We start from the raw sequence: 18,707 nt of genomic DNA on the forward strand, positions 1-18,707 counted from the left end.
TCTCTAGTAGGACAACACCCAGCACCTCTGTTCTTGTTCCTTAAGTTGGTCTCAGGCACTGCCCGGCAGAGAGAGGATGAACCTGGCGTGCTTGACCCAGGCTTGAGGCAACCATAGTGGTGGACATATGTCCTTGAAACCTTTAGGGGAAATACTTTCAGCAGCTCGTGTGTAAGCATGACAGGACAGACATACATATGATTGAAATTTGTAAGATGTACAGCCCCAATGTGCACAGATAATTTAAAACTTCCTGCCTGGCCTGGTGGCGCACACCTGTAATCTCAGCACTCTGGGAGGCAGAGGTAGGCAGCTCTCTCTCTGAGTTTGACGACAGCCAGGTCTGCAAAGGGAGTCCAGGACAGCCAAGGCTACAGAGAGAAACCCTGTCTTGAAAAACCAAAAATAAAAATACAAACAAACAAACAACTTCCTACTGTGAAACAAAAACAGGAGCCACATTGTTGTTAAGGAACCACATTGTCATACATTGTTACTAAATTTCCATACCTTACAAGAATAAGTTTCCTAAGCCTAATGTATCCTATGAACCAGAATTTTTCATCCTACACTGACTTGTGGCCCCATAATGTCTGCCCAAGCATTTACCTTGCTAAACTCTTGAATCTGAGATAATACGATCACCCTTTTACCTTATGAAAATGTATCTTCCCAGAAACCTTGATAATTCCTCTTCCTTATGACGTATTCTTGTACTTATTAGCCTTGAGCCCTGAGTCCCCGACTCTTCTGTCCAGATGCTAACAGACAATTACCTCAACAGCTATTTTCTATCAAACCCCTAACCATTCCCCATAAAAGCAACCTCAAAAGTCAGCGAAAGGCTGCTCTTTGAATCCTGACTTTGGGAGCTGGCTGGCCAGTCTAAATAAAGCATGTTTAATCTGACAGTCATGGAATTGGATTTTCTCGGGTCTAATACTACCTGTTAGTCAGGGCAAAGCTCTCCTTTATTCCTGCAGAACAGCCCCTCCTCCCACCAAAAACTCAGAGAAAAAGAACCCTTCAAAAGAACCTATTAGTAGGTAGGGCGTGGTGGTGCACACCTTTAATCCCCAGCACTCGGGAGGCAGAGGCAAGTGGATCACTGTGAGTTCGAGGCCACCTTGGTCTACAAAGTGAGTCCAGGACAGCTAAAGCTACACAGAATAACCCTGTCTCGGAAAACAAAAACAAAAACAAAGAGAAGAACCTATTAGTTACTTTTCTAGTACAGTGACAAACACCACAACTGAAGCAACTTACAGAAGGAAGGGTTTGTTTGGGCTTATGGTTGCAGAGGGTTCGGGTCCATCACCATGAAGGTGGGGAAGGGTGGCGGCAGGCAGGCATGGCAGCTGGAGCAGCACAGTGGTGAGAACGCACAGAGAGCAAGAGCCTCAAAGCCTGTCCCTAGTAGAAGTTTTTTTAAAAATTGCATTAATTTATTTTGGTGGGTGAAGTATGGGTGTGGGTGCCTGGTCCACCGTATACATGTAGAGGTCAGAGGTCCACAAGTCAGTTGTTCCTCTACGGCTAGATTTCGCAGGTGTGAACTACCCTGCTTAGCTGTATATGCCTTTCCAGTTTGTTGTTCTTTAATATATGTTAACTAAATACCAACTGTTTCATTGTATTAACTCTAGGGGGAAAAAATCTATCACTTCTGGAGATCATTGGTAAAGCATATGAAGGGTTTCTGGGAGCTGCTGGTCTTCTTCAATATGTGCTGAAGGGTAGAAGAAGCTGGGTTCAGATGGCAGCGACAACAGCAGGGCAGAAGAACTCTCCATCAGCGTATTTGAACTCACCAGTGAGGCAGACGACACAAGCACTCTTAAAATTTTGTTTTCTCAAAGTATATTTCTGTAGCTATTATTATTATTAACGTGTGTATGTATGTGCGTGCATGTATGTGGCAGTGTGAATATAACACATTTGTGGAAGTCAGAGGACAACTTCTGTTGTAATCTGCTTAAAACTGTGGCTCCTCTGTCAACACCTGCTTTCGTCTTTAGCATAACAGAAGCCATTTTGTTTTTAAATCTCCATTTTGATCAAGAGATGAAATCAAGGTTAGGTTCTCAGGCTCTACCTGCCTGGGAGCTTGCATAGCCTTTTACTTACAATGCAATACTTGTTGAACATTCTGCTTGAATTAAGGTATATGTTCTATTTAAACAAAAAACAATGTTGCTGGGCGGTGGTGGCGCATGCCTTTAATCCCAGCACTTGGGAGGCAGAGGCAGGTGGATTACTGTGAGTTCACGGCTAGCCTGATCTACAAAGAGTCCATGACAACCAGGGCTACACAGAGAAACCCTGTCTTGAAAAGCAAACAAACCCCACAATGCCTTGTTCTGTTCCTCCCTTGGAATGGTGGGGAACTGGAAAGGCCCAAGCCTACATCCTAGCCAATCAACCTCAGATGCTTTGTCTATCTTCACAGATACGATGTGCTTGGAACAAAATCGATTCTTCTTGTGTTTAGCTGGTCAAAAGGATGTAATGCTACCCTCCCCTTGATTCCCACCTGGTTACCTGGTTGTCGCCTGGTTACACTTTTTCTAATAAAAAGCCTGCCTTTGAAACAGGCTGCATCACAGTTTGGCTCCTGAGCCACTGTGTCCTTGACCATGGTCAGTCTTGGGGTATGGCGTTCAATAACCCACCCATATCTGACTGAGATTGGTGTCTGGGTAGTTGACGTGACTGTTCTTAAACTACTACACTTCCAGGAGTCAGTTTACTCCTGCTCTGTGTAGATTCCAGGACTGGAAGTTAGGTCATCTGGTGCAGTGGTAGGCCCCTTCACATGCCCAGAGAGCCAGTTTAAGGCCTAAGTTTTGCTTTCTTTACAAGTTACAGTATGAAAGGCAGGTTTCATTTATAATTATAAATATGTTGCAGAACTTGTATCGTTGACTTACTATTTCTGAAAATGATCTACCATAACAAACAATACTGGCTGGGCATGGTAGTGCATGCCTTTAATCCCCGCACTCAGGAGGCAGAGGCAGGGGGATTGCTGTGAATTCGAGGCCAGCCTGGTCTACACAGCGAGTCCAGGACAGCCAAGGCTAAACAGAGAAACCCTGTCTTGAAAAACCAAAAAAAAAAAAAAAACCGACAAAAACAATACTCATGGGGCTGGAGAGAATGGCTCAGTGGTTAAGAGCACTGGCTGTTCTTTTAGAGGACCTAGGCTCAGTTCCCAGCACCCACATGGCAGCTCACAACTGTCTGTAACTCCAGGATCTGACACCCTCGCACAGGCATACATGCAAGCTAAACACCACTGCTCATAAAATAAAAATGAATAAATCATTAAAAAAAAATACTTGCTGGGCATAGTGGTACCACACTTTTAATCCCAGTACTGGTGAGGCAGAGCCAGGCAGATCTCTGTGAGTGGCCCACAAACGGCTGTTGCCCCAGAGGACCCGTCACCTTTTTCGGGCCTTTATGGGCACCAGGTGTGCACATCATATGCACACATGCCTATAGGCAAAGAAGGCCTCTGGTAGGCCTGAGCACGGCAAACATGGCTCTAGCAGGCCTTGCCTTTCCCCCTTTGCCCCTCCTCCTTGCTAAAAACAGGTCTGTTCTCTTGTTTGGCCACTTCTTCCTCCTGAAGCTGACCACCAAGGTCAAACTATCAACGTATTGAAGTCCAGCAACCATAACCCCCCTTTGGGGACCCTGATTAACCTGACCAATCAACATGAAACACCTCATCCTAACGCGGGGTTTCCCCTTTACCTTTGAGAACCGTCATTTGCCTCTGGGCCACATCTGTCTCTTCTCTGTCCAGAGGCCGTCCTTTGTCCCTCTAGGGCAAAGATTCCTCCCCCTGCTTCTCCCCTGTACCTTTCTCCTTCTCCCTTGCTCTCTGTCTCCCGACTTTGTCTCCTATTCCTTTCCATTTGGCCCTCTGGGGCAAATAAATCTCCTTTGCACTGAGAACTTGGTCTTGATGTGTCCTGTGCTGACACTGGTCCTTTCAAGCAAAGCATTCATACACATAAAAGAAATACATTAATTTAAAAGGTAATAAAACAAAATAAATAAATAAGTAAATAAAAATGAGGGAGGTGGTGGTGCACTCTTTTAATGCCAGCACTAGGGAGGCAGAGGTAGGTGAGTCTCTGTGAGTCTGAGACCAGCTTGGTCTACAAAGTGAGTCCAGGACAGCCAAGGCTACTACATGAAGAAACCCTGTCTTGAAAAACCAAGCAAGCAAGCAAACAAACAAAAATCAGAATGATAATATTTTATGTTCCTGCATTAGACGAACTTCCTCTGACTGCTGACGACAGTAACTTGAGTTAGATTCACTTCTGACTTCGGTTTTTCTAATTCATCAGAAAGATGAGGTAGTCACAGGAAGGGCCCTGGCTTTTCACCTGAGAGCCATGAGATGTGACTTGTCACGTAGACAGGCTAATCTGTGTAAGGGATGGGTTCAGAGACTCCATGCACATCTGGAGTATGTGAAGTGTAGAGTAGGGAGTTTCCAAAGAGAGGTTTGTAATGCTGGGACACTCACGTCCACCAAAGCTAACTTTCAAGATGACTGTTGCCTGCAAGACAGCCTCCAGGAAACAAAACATGCACTGCCCTCACTCAGGAAGTAACACCACCGGATTAGTCGTTATACCTTAAAAACAATAAGAGTGCAGTTGGTGGGGCTGGAGAGATGCCTCACAGGTTAAGAGAACTGACTGCTCTTCCAGAGGTCCTGAGTTCAGTTCCCAGCAACCACATGGTGGCTCACAACCATCTATAATATGACCTTCTGGTATGCAGGTGTACATGTAGACAGAACACTATATACATAATAAATAAGTAAATCTTTTTTTTTAAAAAAAAGTGCAGTTGGTGGTATTTTTCACTACACATTTACAAATTGGAAATAACACAGAAATGCCAGGTGAAGTGTGCTTGAGACGGGACCAATTGGTGAGTGGTTCTGGGAATCCAGACATTAGGGAAGATATAGGGGACATGGACACTGTCACAGACAGAGCAGGATACATCTACCTGCCCTCCTGGCTTTGGCATGTGAATGAAGGTGGTCACCACGTGCCTGGGTCTGCCCTGTATCCTCTGGCTGTGTCAACTTTCTGTCCTTTTATGTTGTTTACTTGTTTCTGGTGGCTTTGGGTTTTTTTGTGTGCTTGTAAGTGTTGTTGCAAAAAATAGGAGTTAGGGCCAAGCACGGGGTGTTTGCCTGTACTTCCAGAACTTTGGGAGGCAGAGATTGGTGGATCTTTGTGAGTTCAAGGCCATCCTGGTCTGCAGAGTGAGCCCAGGACAGCCAAGGCTACACAGAGAAACCCTGCCTCGAAAAACCAACAAAACAAAACAAAAACAAAGAAAGTTCCATAGTGTCTGTGAGCTGGAATGGCCCACTTTTGATATGGGAGAGCCAGATGCAGGGCTGTTCAACCCTCAAACTGCCAAGAGAGCCTGTCAAGTGGTTGCAGGCGATCTTGACCATTTTCCTTACATTGGCCTCTGGCTCTCTCTTCTTCTTGAACTCCCTTCTTGGCTGAAATGTTGTGCCCTTAAACAAGGCTCCTGTTTTAGTTACCAAGTCAGAGATTGAGTAAAAACCTAAGTAAAATGCCTGGACTCTCTCTTCTGGTCCCTGTGAGGGAGGAGGAGGGGGAGGAGGGGGAGGAGGGAGAGGATAAAGAAGGGGGAATAGGAGGAGGGGGAAGAGGGGGAGGAAAAATAGGAGGATTGTGCCACTGTTACTGATTGCTGTTGCTGTTTGGTGTTTGCTATTTGGCTGGACTGCTGGTATTCTGACAATGTAGAGTGAAATAACTTCCAAAGAACTTTGTCTAAAAAGGCCTAGATCCCACGCCCCTATTAACCTTTGTTCTCTCTTACCTCTGGTTGGTAGGTTGGAAGGGAGGTGGAAGTATTTATGAACCCTAAATAAAGTAGTTTTTTGTTGTTGTTGTTGTTGTTGTTTTGTTTTTTTTTTAATCTAAACCACTGGGCGTGGTGGTGCATGCCTTTAATCCCAGCACTCGGGAGGCAGAGGCAGGCAGTGAAGCAACGCCAACTACCAACCACTGTGTTTGTCCTGAGTTGTTTTTCCAGTACGTTGTAATTTAGATGTGTGCACACACTTCAAATTCCACCACTCTGGATGGAGTTGCAGGAGGATCAGTAGTTCAAGATCATCAGTGGCTAGGGAACAAATTTGAAGCCAGCTTGGAATACAGGAAAACAAAATGGAAAAAAGTGAAAAGGAAATACAAGAAAGAAAACAGTCTTTAATCCCAGCACTTGGGAGGTAGAGGTAGGCGGATAAGTGTGAGTTTGAGGCCAGCCTGGTCTACAAAGTGAGTCCAGGACAGCTAAAGCTACACAGAAAGACTTTGTCCCCCCAAAAAAAAGAAAAGAAAAGAAAAGAAAAAAACAAACCCTGCCTTTTGATACAGATTTCTAAGTAGCCCAGTAGCCCACTTTGTAATTTTTCTGGACAAGATGTACTGCCAGGACAGCCTAGCACATCTCCTCCCATCAGTTAAGAAAACTGTTCTGAATGTCACTTGAGCAGCTCAGGAAGCTTGAAACAAGACATTTTTTATCAAACTACTGAATTCAAGGCTGAGAGCTGTCAGCTTAATTGACTGTGCTACATCTTTGTGGCCTGTTGCTGGGGTCCTAAAACATGACATGGCTTTAAGGTTATCTATGCTGGCACGAGTCTCTCCTACCTGCTAGGAAAGAGCTATCTCACATGTGTTGTAAAAGCCAACATGGGCCCATGTGGGGAAGAGTGATTTTTTAAAAATTTTCTGATGTGTTATTATTACTTGGAAGGACCCAATAGTAAGATGTGAATCTTCACTGTAATTTCTGGAACATATTCACCCAGACTTCCTTGAATTTATGTCTTAGAAGAAGTTGGGAGGGAAGTTTGACACAAACCTTCATTAAGGAAGCTGACAAGAGCATGTGTAAAAGTAATTTTTATTCTCCTGGCTCAATTGTCTTGGAGGCTAACTGCCTTCTTCTGCTAACCTAGGCCTAGAATCTTTTCAGCCTCTGAGCCTTACTGCTTAATAAGCTTACCCTTTCTTGTTCTGAGCTCTGGGCTGCTGGTTCAACTCAGCTGTTCTGGCTCAAACTCTTCTACCAGCTGACATTTAATCTGGCTTCTCTCTTGGCCCAGAATTGCTCTGCTTGGCTTTAAACTAACTCAGCAATCTGCTCTCATCTTCTGTCTTCTTCTCATTTTCTGGATTGTTCAGTCTTCACCTGAGTTCTGTCTTTGCAACTCATCTCTCTATTACTGTCCCTCACTCAGTAAAACTGCCTCTTAAATAGCTTCCCTTTCAGGAGGAAGCAAGAAGCTTATTGCCTTGTGTTAAGTACACTTTCTGTTTCCAGCTAGATGATGTATGTTCTAGAAAGTGAAATGTTATGTTTGTCTTTTGAAAGGTGAAATACAAGCAAATTTCATAACTTATCCACAAAAACTAAGGACCATCCCAAAGCACAAGGTGTCACTTTAGTGACTGTTCTTGTTGATGTGAGCAAGTATTTGAGAAGAAACAATTTAACTCTATTTATTTGTTTATGTATGTATTTTTTTATTCAGAGTTAGTTGCAGGATATTTGATCCTATTGTGAGCCCTAAGATTGTGAACTGTAAAAAGCTGTCTTTTGTTGGTGAGGTTCAGCCCTAACACACACTTTCAATCCAAAAACTTTCTCTTATTTTAAATAGGTGATTGTGGTGTGCCTTAGCCCTGGCACACACCTTTAATCTAAGAGCTTTCTGTACATAGAATTTAATAAAGTTAACTCTAGGTCAAGAAGCGGAGCAAGAAACCAGCTGACAGGGATTAAGTAGAAAAGAGAGGCTTTGAGTTGAAGGGTGTTTAAGCCAGAGTGGAGAAGAAGGAGTTTTGAGCGCTTGAGCTCTTTGGTTTTTCCTCCTGGGCTGTCAGATGAACCAGCAAGCTTTGGGCTTTTGGTTTTTCCTCTGAGGTGTGAGCTGAGGAGGAAGGCCAGCTGGGTATGTTCTCTGCCTCTCTGAGCTAGCAGGTTTCACCCCAGCATCTGGCTCCTGAGTCTTTATTGATAATATAGAACGATTTGGGTTTTACTTTCCTTAAAACAACAAGAGACAGTGAGAGAGAGAGAGTGTACTTGACCACCACAGCCTATGTGGCATGTGTGTGGAGGTAGAAGAAGTTTAGAGAGTTGATTTCCTCCTCCTCCCTTATATCACAGGGATTGGATTCAGGTCCTCAGGCTTAGCAGCAAGTGCTCTTACCCTTTGAACCACCTTGAGCAAAGATTTACTTAGGCACTGGGGCAGTAGCTGAGAGCTCATTTCTTGAGACACATCCATGAGGCACAGAGGGAAACCTGGAATGCTAGGGCTTTTGAAAGCTCCCTTGAAGCCTGCCTCCTCCAGCACGCTCCCTCCAACAAGTCTGTACTCCTAAGCCTTCTCAGCTTCATCAACTGTGAACCATGTATTTAAATATAATAGATGAGCCTGTGGGGCCCACCACAGGACCTGCTCTCCGCCTCCTCTTTTCCTTTAGTTGTTTTTTGTTTTGTTTTTAAAAAAATATTTATTTATTATGTATATAGTGCTCTGTCTGCATGTGCACCTACAGGACAGAAGAGGGCATTATATCATATTACAGATGGTTGTGAGCCACCATGTGGTTGCTGGGAATTGAACTCAGGACCTCTGGAACAGCAGTCGTCAGTGCTCTTAAGCTCTGAGCCATCTCTCCAATCTTTTTTTTTTTTTTTTAAGGTAGGGTTTCTTTGTGTAGCCCTGGGTGTCCTGGCAACTTTGTAGACAAGGCTGGCCCAGAACTCAGCTTGCCTCTGCCTCCCGAGAGCTGGGAGTAAAGGTGTGTACTGCCACTGCCCAGCTGACAGGTTCATACTGTGGAGCTCTAGGCCCGCAGAGATGAGACCACGTGATCTTTGCTCCTTGTGTAGTAAGTTGACTATCTCAGGTATTTTATCTTATTTTTGTCTCAGAAATGAAAGTTACAGAACTACAAGTAAATTTTATTCCCCTCAAACTCTGTGTGTGTGTGTGTGTGTGTGTGTGTGTGTGTGTGTGTGTATGTGTGTGTGTGTGTTGTAGGAATATGTGTTACTGGGGACTGAACTCAGGCTCTTGTGCGTCTTAGGAAAGGGCTCTACCACTGCGCTGTATCTGAGCAAGCTCAAGCACATGTGTGTGTAAAGACTAGAAATCACCCTCAGGTGCTACTCCTCAGGAAGTGTCTGTCCACCTCGCTTGTTGAGACAGGCTCTCTCCTTAGGACCTGGAGTTTTCCCAACTAGGACAGGTTGGTGATCCAGCGAGCTCTGTGAATCCTTTGCTTCTGTCTCGCTAGCACTGGAATTATAAAACCATACCGCATGGCTGGCTTTTCCTGTGAGTGCTGGGATTGAATTTAGGTCCTACACTTACAAGGCGAGTACTTTACCAACTGAGTAGTCTCCTCTGATCTGAACACAGATTTTGAAAGCCATATTGAAGAGCTCTTGATTAAGGCAAAAAGCATGGTATAAGCAAAGAAATGGGCATATAAAACACCTCTGCATCAAGCATTCAACCTACTGAGAATGGCTGAAGTACTTAGGTGGTGTGCTGTGCATAGTGAGATGTGGGCCAGGAAGAAGTGGATCTGTTTTCTTAGAAGTCTAAGGCTGGAGAGATGGCTCAGAAGTTAGCAGCACTGGCTGCTCTTCCAAGGGTCCTGAGTTCAATTCCCAGCAAGCACATGGTGGCCCATAACCATCTATATCTTCTTTCTAAAGGCCTCTTCTGGCATTCAGGTATACATACAGGTAGAGCACTCATATACATTAAAAAAAAAAAAGAAGTCTAATTATGTTCTTAATGTCACTGAGTGTGATGAATTCAACCGCCCCCACTGAATTCAAATCATGTGCATTCTCCAACTCAGGTTTTTTTTTTTTTTTTTTTTTTTAAGATAAAAGCTGATGAAATAGCTCCTCAGGTGAAGGTGCTTGTCCCTGAGCCTAATGATCTGTTTGATCCCTGAGAGCTACACGGTGGAAAGAGAGAATCAACTCTCGCAAGTTGTTCTCTGACCTCCATAAGTATACTTAAACATAATACAAATTTAAAAAGGAAGCCGGGTGATGGTGGCGCACACCTTTAATCCCAGCACAGAGGGAGGCAGAGGCAGGCAGATCGCTGTGAGTTCGAGGTCAGCCTGGTCTACAAAGTGAGTCCAGGACAGCCAAGACTACACAGAGAAACCCTGTCTTGAAAAACCAAAAAAAAAAAAAAAAAAGGTAAGACCCAGTCAAAGATGTATGGGTGGGAAGTAAAGACATGAATACCTCTCCAAAGTAATAAATAAGTCATCAGAGAATTGCAAATATAGACAGTAAGGTAACACTACACAAATATTAGAATAGACAAAATATGAGACACTAACAACATGTTTATTAGGAACTCTTTTTTTTTTTTTTTTTCCGAGACAGGGTCTCTCTGTGTAGCCTTGGCTGTCCTGGACTCACTTTGTAGACCAGGCTGGCCTCGAACTCACATCGATCCACCAGCCACTGCCTCCCGAGTGCTGGGATCAAAGGTGTGCGCCACCACACCCGGCAAGACAGGAACTCTTAATGCTGGTTAAAATGTAAAATGAGATTAATATTTAGAAGACAGTTTGGTAATTTCTTATAAATATGGTCCTTTTTATCATATAGTGGGGTGGTTGTCCTAAGTATTTACCTTAATTAGATGAAAATTTATATCCATATAAAAATCTCCGCTCAAGTGCTTATGGTAAAGATAGATAAAGTAAAAACAAAAACAAAAACTGACCAAACAGACCAACTAACAAAAGAAAAAGAAGAAAAAAAAAAAAAAAACCCAAACCCAACTGTCGTATGTCCACACAATGGAATACAATGAAGCAATAAAAACAGAACTGACATACAAGTACTCTGGAAATAGAGGCAGGAGATCACTTTGAGTTTGAGACTATTGTAGTCTACTTACCGAGTTCTATGACAGCCAGAATAACATGGTGACACCCTGTCTCAGAAAACCTCAAATCTAAACCCAATCAAAACAAGCCAAATTCAAACCAAAGACACAGAAGTACAAAAACATACTCTACAAAACTATCAAACTATAAGAAGACTTGGACCATGTTGCTTAGTAAATGAGGCAATCTTCAATGGCTACTTGCTGGAGGAATCTACCTACATAGCATGATGGAAAAGGCACACTGGAGAAACACTAAAAACCTAAGACCTGAGCTGGGCATGTGAGTGCACATCTTTCTTTAATCCCAGCATTTGGGAGACAGAGCAAGTGTATCTCTTGTGATTTTGAGGCCAGCTTGGTCTACATATCAAGTTTTGGCTCAGCCAGAATCACAGGGTCTTCAAACACACTCATTCTCTCTCTCTCTCTCTCTCTCTCTGAGTTGAATAAAAGGCTTTCAAATTATTTTTTGAGAAATTGTATCAGTGGATACATAGTAATGTATTTAAACACTACTTAATTAGAATGTATCAATATTGGCTGATCAGTTGTAATACACATGCAGTGTTACTGAAAGTAATTAATAGAAGGAGACTCTGAGTGGGGAAAAATATGGGACTGTCTTTGCAATTTTCTGTAAAACTGCTCAAAAAAAAAAAAAAAAAAAAAAAAAAAAAAAAGGCACATCCCTGCAATCCCAGCATTGGGAGGTGGAGATAGGCAAGTTGCAATTTTTGCATCAGCTTGGGCAACTTAGTTTTTAAAAATTGTGGGTTAGGGATTTAGCTCCTTGTAGAGTACTTGCTTAATCTTCTCAAGGTCCCAGATTTGATTTCCAGAGCTGGAGAAAAACAAAAGTATGTGTGGACACTTTTGAATTTGTAGGTATTTCTTTGGGCATATATGCAGGCTTTTTTTTTTTTTCTCCCCCTGGTGAAGGAGAAGTATTTACTTACTATTCCATTCCCACACACTCTTGTAAGGTAGAAGATAGACAAGAGCAACCGAGGTAGAAGGGACTTCCACAGAGAGCTTGAGTCCTTTCTTTTTCTTTCTCTCTCTTTCTCTCTTTCTTTCTCTCTCTCTTTCTTTCTTTCTTTCTTTCTTTCTTTCTTTCTTTCTTTCTTTCTTTCTTTCTTTCTTTCTTCTTTCTTTCTCTTCCCTCTTTTTTTCTTCCTTTCTTTCTTTTTTCTCTTTCTTCTTTTCTTTCTTTCTTTCTTTCTTTCTTTCTTTCTTTCTTTTCTTTCTTCTTTCTTCTTTCTTTCTTTTTTTTTTTTTTTTTTTTTCTTTTTTTCTTTTCTTTTTTTTTTTTGTTTTTTTTTTTTTTTCTTTTTTTTTTTCTTCTTTTTTTTCTTTCTATTTCTTTTTCTTCTTCCTTTCTTTTTTTTCTTTTTTTCCTCCTTTCTTTCTTTTTCTTTCTTTCTTTTTTCTTTCTTTCTTTCTTTCTTTCTTTCTTTCTTTCTTTCTTTCTTTCTCCAGACATCATGGTTTCTCTATGGAGCCTTGGCTGTCCTGGACTCCCTTGTAGACCAGCCTGGCCTCGAACTCACATCATCCGGTTGCCTCAGCCTCCCAAGTGCTGGGATTAAAGGCATGCGCCACCACCACCCGGCTGAGTTCTGTTTCTTGTGTAGGCAGCCTGCCAGTCAAAAACCTTGGCCCCAGCCTTCAACGTGAAACCTCAATTTTTAAAAAGAAGAAAATGTCCTAAGAGAAGATCATGAGATCAAATAGAAGACTTTGAACAATCTCTAGTTGAAAGCAGTTCTGGCAAACATACAGGACAAAGAAGACAGTTCAAGCCCCTCATCAAGGATGGCAAAGAGATGGTAACATAAAGCGGTGCCGGGAGATACCCAGGACACTGAGCTGATCCACCCCATCTCTCTCTGCCCCGCCCCCCCTCTGGCTCCTGTTTCTATGTATCTGCCTCTGCTTGCTTGTTACAACATGATGAACGGTTCTTGAGCGTACCGGAAAGGAGCGAGACTCCTTAACACTCTCGCTAGGCCTATGGGTAGATTGTCTAACATTTGACAGAGAAACTATTCACAAAATTAAAACAAACAAGCATACTTTATTTTGAGGTAGGGTCTCAACGAGTAGTCCAGGCTGGCCACAAGCTCAAAAATCTTTTGTTCTTGGAGTGCTGGAATTGGCAGACCTCATGTAAGCCAGAGATGGACTTTTCACTCTACCTCTTTCTTATATTATTCATAACGTTTCATTTATATACTTTTTGAACTTTATTATAATTAATCCTCACAATCAGCCCATGAATAACGGATTTTTTTTTTACATTTTATAAATGAAAAAATGTTCCCTTCGTTTGCTAAGGTTTTTTCCCCCTCTCTCTCTCGTTTTTTTGAGACAGCGTCTCATGTAGCCCAAGCTGGCATCCAGCTCACAATACAGTCGTGGCTTAAATCCTTCCACCTCCAGAAAGCTGGATAGCAGATGTGCACTCTTTTCTTCTTTTTAAAAACACTTCTTTTCAAATTCACTCATTGCACATAGTTTTGCCTGGAAAAGCTGCCTCGTGGGAGGCGTATGGTGCTGCGTGTCTAGATTTGGCACAATTTCCTATCCTACACCCCTTCAGGCCTCATAACCCCTTGCCGCGTCGTGGCGCCGCTGCGCGGAAGACTGATGGGATTTGGGCCTCTGCAGACGCCGTAGTCCCCTTCCTTCTCTTCTCGGCCCCTTTGGGTTTTCAGAGGGCGCCCTCCGCCTGGCCGGAGAAGGCGGGGCTTGAGACTTAAGGCAGAAAGATGCGACGGGATAGGCCGAGGCTGGCGGAGACGGCATCCTGTTTGCCGGAAGTGCTGCAGCTTTTCCCTAGCCGGAGCCTCAGCCCGGGAGGTTGGAGAACTGCCCCGGAAGTCATCTCCCGGTCCCCCGCCCGCGGCAAACATGGCGGTGGACTCGTCCATGGAGCTGTTATTTTTAGACACTTTTAAACATCCGAGCGCTGAGGTAAGGCTTCGCGACCCGTTTTCGACGCGGCCCCTCAGCTCGGGTACGCCTGCTGTGGAGTCGGGGGTCCTCCGGGCCGTGTCCTTCCTCCGTCGCGCTGGGTGGGTGGGTGGGTGGGGGGGGTCCTCTGGTCCACACCCCTTCCCCCCAGCTCGGTGCGAGCCCCGTGGCCCTGGGCGGCGGCCCTGCCTTTCCCGGCTTTGATTTGCGGTCGGCGTCTGGGGACAAGTCAGCTGCGCTGCTGGCAGTGCTTATTTTGTCCTGTCAGTGTTGAGTGTTGAGGGGGCGGGGGTCCCGGATCTCAGGTTTGCTTCTGCTGGGGGTGGGGGGTGGGGGTGGGGATGCAGGCGCGAGCTTGGGCATCTAGTCTTTGACAGCAGTGCCGGGTTCTAGTGTCTTCAGGATACCGAGTAACCACGACAACAAGTACCTCTCTTCGGTGTCGCCTCTCATGGCAATCTTTTTGCTCAGTTTGGCTTAACACTTTAGTACCTTGGAAGGAATTCACCTCTACGAGGCTCTCTCCCTTGCATGGAGACTACGTGGCGAATCGTGCAGCATTGAAGGAGTTGTAATAAAGTCTGTCTTAAGAAGGCAAATCTGGGGTTTTCAGGGGGCGAAGGTGAGGTGTTGAGTAGTTTTGTGTACAGAATTACTTGGGCGTTCCCTGAATGGCCTACGGATACTTAAAATTGAATATACTGGATGTAGCTAATTAACGAGGTTCCCAAAAGCCAGCCAAAAAATGAACTTTAACGGAGTCCACAGGGAAATTCAGGTGGGAGGACGAGAGAGCAGATGAGCAAGCCTCATATTTCTTTGTCTCACTGGAAACTCAATAGTTTAGAAAACCATTCTGTGGGGATTGTTCTCTTTTGTTTGTATGATGAGTGTTCTTGTATAGTGCGCCATGAGAATAGGGTCGAGTGTCTTGTAGTCTTTCTCAGTTGTATGTCTTGTGTTTAGTACAGCGTCTAGGAAAATATAGACGTTTGACTGAAAAAAAGTTTAGAATGTTTTCCTATGAAATAATGGGTAGTGATAAGTTTAATTAATTAAAAAAATTTTTTTTTTTGGTTTTTTGAGACAAGAGTTTCTCTGTGTAGCCTTGGCTGTCCTGAACTCACTTTGTAGACCAGACTGGCCTCGAACTCACAGCTATCCACCTGCCTCTGCCTCCCAAGTGTTGGGATTAAAGGCGTGCGCCACCACAGCCGGCAGATAAGCTTAATTTATTAAGTGGTGTATAGGCCTGTAAAAGTCAAGAGTTGGTGCTTTGGGTTTTTGTGTTTTACTGATAGTGAATTTATGTCCTATAAAATAATTTTTTTAAAAATTTATTTTCAGGTGGGCCACACAGCACTGTTTAGTGTCTATTGGCCTATAATTCAAGCTAGCCTTGAGAAAATTCAAAATAGCAGGTGTAGTTGTTACCAGAATAAACTTTGTTTTTTTTGAGAGGGCTTCTCTGTGTAGCCGTGGCTGTCCTGGACTCGCTTTGTAGACCAGGCTGGCCTCGAACTCACTGAAATCCAACTGCCTCTGCCTCCCTGAGTGCTCGGATCACAGGTGAACACCACCACACCTGCCAGGGGAAACTTATTTATAGAAGTAGAGAACAATAAAGTTAGAAGAAAGAACCAGGAATAGTGTTAATGGTTTTTTGTTTTTGTTTTTTCGAGCCAGGGTTTCTCTGTGTAGCCTTGCCTGTCCTGGATTTGCTTTGTAGACCAGGCTGGCCTCGAACTCCCAGTGATCTGCCTGCCTCTGCAGATCTTTGTGAGTTTGAGAACAAGTTGCAGGACAGCCAAGGTGACACAGTAAGTCGCTGTCTTCCTATGTATGGAGTGCTAATCTAACAGCAAAATTATCATTCCTCCAGTCTCTGTTTCCTATTGTGCATTCTTAGACAAACATTAAGGATCATAGGAAAACAGGGAAGGTTAAAAATACTTTCTGGGAGTGATTGAAGAAGGATAGAAGAATCACATTTGAGTTTATCTTGAAGGAGCAGGGTTTTGTAAGAAGTACAGAAATATTTGGGTTAGAGTTAGAATTAAAGGCATGTGCCGCCATGCTCCAGCACAGAGCACACCTTTAATCCCAGCTGTTGGGAGGCAGAAGCAGGAGGATCTCTGTGGGTTCTAGGCCAACCTGATCTACAGAGCAGGTTCCAGGGCAGCAATGGCTACACAGAGAAATCCTGTCTTGTACAAACAAATAAACCTGAAACAACTCAGTTTGAGGCTGCATTGGCTCTGTAAAACTGTTTCAGAAGGCCTGTAAAACAAAAGGCCCTGAGAACAGACAAAGTTCTTAATCAGTGTCTGATTTAGGAAACTGTAGTAGATACTTATTCAGCTCTCTTTGTGAACATAAAGCGTGCAAAATTTTAGAGCAAGGTCACTCTTGTGACTATCAAGGAAGGTTTCATCAAGGCAGTTGGCATATTAAGTAATGTCTCATTGCTGTGGGAAAGGAAGGCTAGTGTAGGCAGTGTTCTGTTAGGTTATGCCCGAAGGAGCTGTGTGAATTGGCACCTGAGAGGCAGTTTTAAAGCCATGTCACGGTTCGAGGCCAGGCCAGGCCAGGTTATACAGAGAAACCCTGTCTTAAAAAACCAAACCAAACCAAACCAAAAACCCAAAACAATCAAACGAACAAACATATCACGGAGCGTCTTAAATAGTAGAGTAGTTGGTTATCTTTGTTGGAAGCCTATGGCTTTTGTGCCGGGAAATGGTATGACATGACTAGTAAACGCTGTTAGGGCGATTGCTTGGTCAGTCATAGAGCAGTTCAGTGAAAACAGGTAGCAAAACGAGGAAGTGCAAGTAAGACGCAGCGAAAGCTCGTTAGCAGATGGATTTAACACTTGCCGTGCTTATTGAGTACTTCGTGCCGGGAGCAGTGCTTTGGCTATTTCAGTGAGTTTGCTCTGCTCTGCTATTAGTTTTGAAAGTTGTCTTCATTTATGGATAAGAAAACTTGGTAAAGGGTCAGGTTGCTTCCTTGCTCTGACACGGCATCATGGGGGTAAAATGATGTTCCGGGGCCTGCCTGCGTTCCTGACACCCAGCGGAAGAACTGTGAGCTCAGGGCCACCCGGGCCACATAGGATAGACACAAGGCCACCCGGGCCACATAGGAGAGGCACAAGGCCACCCGGGCCACATAGGAGAGACACAAGGCCACCCGGGCCACATAGGAGAGACACAAGGCACTTGCTGCCAAGCCTGAGGACTTAGGTTCAATTTCTGGGTCCCACTTGGGTAAAAGAGAAGGATTTCCCTGTGAAAGTTTAATCAAAGGTTAATTTCCCTCTCGGATTACCAATTTCTTTAAAAGCGAAGCAACGGTCTTGTTTCATTTTTATTCGTATTGCCCCATCTCTGTAATGTGCCTTGCATGTATTGCTTCTACTCAGTCCCAACTGCAGGATGGGATCGCACCACTTTAGAGCCAGAAAAAAATGTATGTTTGTGTATTTTCTTACTGACTTGGCTTCATTCTTATTCTTTTATTTAGTGTGTGTGTGTGTGGGGGGGGGCTGTGTGCCACAGTGCTTATGTGGACAGCTTAAGAGGCAGCAGGAGATGAGCAAGCTGAGGGGGAGAGAGAAAGGGAAGGCAGTGAGAGTGGCAAGCTGACAGCTCGAAGTCTCCAGACAGTGACTTCCTGTGGGAAAACATGGTCTTGAAATCTGACCAGTCTGTTTGTATTCATATTATTTTATGATCATAAACTTTCCCAGAGTTCTCACTCTCAACCTGACTTAGATCTTACTTTGTTTTCCGAGACTGAGTCTTATATAGCCCAGGCTAGTGGCGGATAACTGTTCAACTCCTGATCTTTCTTGCTGGTTTATATGGAATTGAGGGTAGGACTTCATGCATGTTAGAAAAGCACTCCTTTCAATTGCTTTACCTTTAACTCCTTTAAAACAAGTTAGCTTTAGGCACCTATAAAAAGTGTTTTTCATGAAATGACTATGCCAGATACTGAGTTTAGAGTAACTCCTGTGACATACCCTCTCACGGGCTAGGGAAAGAGAATGGGTACACAGAGGAGAGGGCTTATCTGGACTTGGTTCGGCTTTTGAGAGAAAGTTGACATTTAAGAGAGCTGGGGCAGAAGGGCATGAGGGAGTCTGGTCAGAGCACAACTGAACAGCATAACGGAGGTCTTGAACTTGAAAAGCAGTGTGGTGTGTCAGGGGCATTCACATATACAGTATTTTGGGTTAGAACAGGTTTATAAGACCTAGAAATTTGGCTTGGCTGGAGGAAGGAGCAGGGCGTGATACATGTTTATATGCTAGAAAGACTACATTACTTTTTCAGTAGGAGAATAGGATGGAGCAGAATAAAAAGCACCGAGCCAGGAAGGGGGTCTTGCTGTAATGCGATCAGAGTAGAACAGTGCACAGAACTGAAGGAACAGCAGCAGTGAAGGGCGCGCCAAGACGCAGGACCTGTTTCAGACGTTCAGCCCTATGACATGGGGATTAAATAGCTGGACGGTTAGGTGAGAGGACGAAGAGCCAAATATGACAGTGTATTAGAGGCATGATGTGGCTGGTGACAGCACTGTGGATGAAGGACAAAGTTCATTGTGCAAACTTGCCAGGTTTGAAGTATCTGAAGACATTTAAATAGAGATGTCCCCTGGGGCTTAGTAGAAGGAGCCT

General features: G+C 44.0%; 1 protein-coding gene and 1 pseudogene across 2 annotated transcripts in view; one reads left to right on the top strand and one right to left on the bottom strand.

Moving 5' to 3' along the window:
- The window catches only part of LOC127198016 (40S ribosomal protein S2-like), a 58,709-nt pseudogene extending 44,753 nt beyond the window's left edge, over positions 1-13,956 (bottom strand).
- The window catches only part of Virma (vir like m6A methyltransferase associated), a 63,255-nt gene continuing 58,396 nt past the window's right edge, over positions 13,849-18,707 (top strand). The window contains exon 1 of one of the 2 annotated variants that reach the window (XM_051160292.1): positions 13,849-14,017. In XM_051160292.1, coding sequence (XP_051016249.1) covers positions 13,955-14,017 — 63 coding nt within the window. In that variant the 5' untranslated portion in view covers positions 13,849-13,954. The remainder of the gene's footprint in view (positions 14,018-18,707) is intronic. The other variant, XM_051160285.1, reaches the window with a different exon arrangement.

The sequence above is a fragment of the Acomys russatus genome, chromosome 2 (assembly GCF_903995435.1).
Source record: "Acomys russatus chromosome 2, mAcoRus1.1, whole genome shotgun sequence".
Taxonomy (NCBI): Eukaryota; Metazoa; Chordata; class Mammalia; order Rodentia; family Muridae; genus Acomys; species Acomys russatus.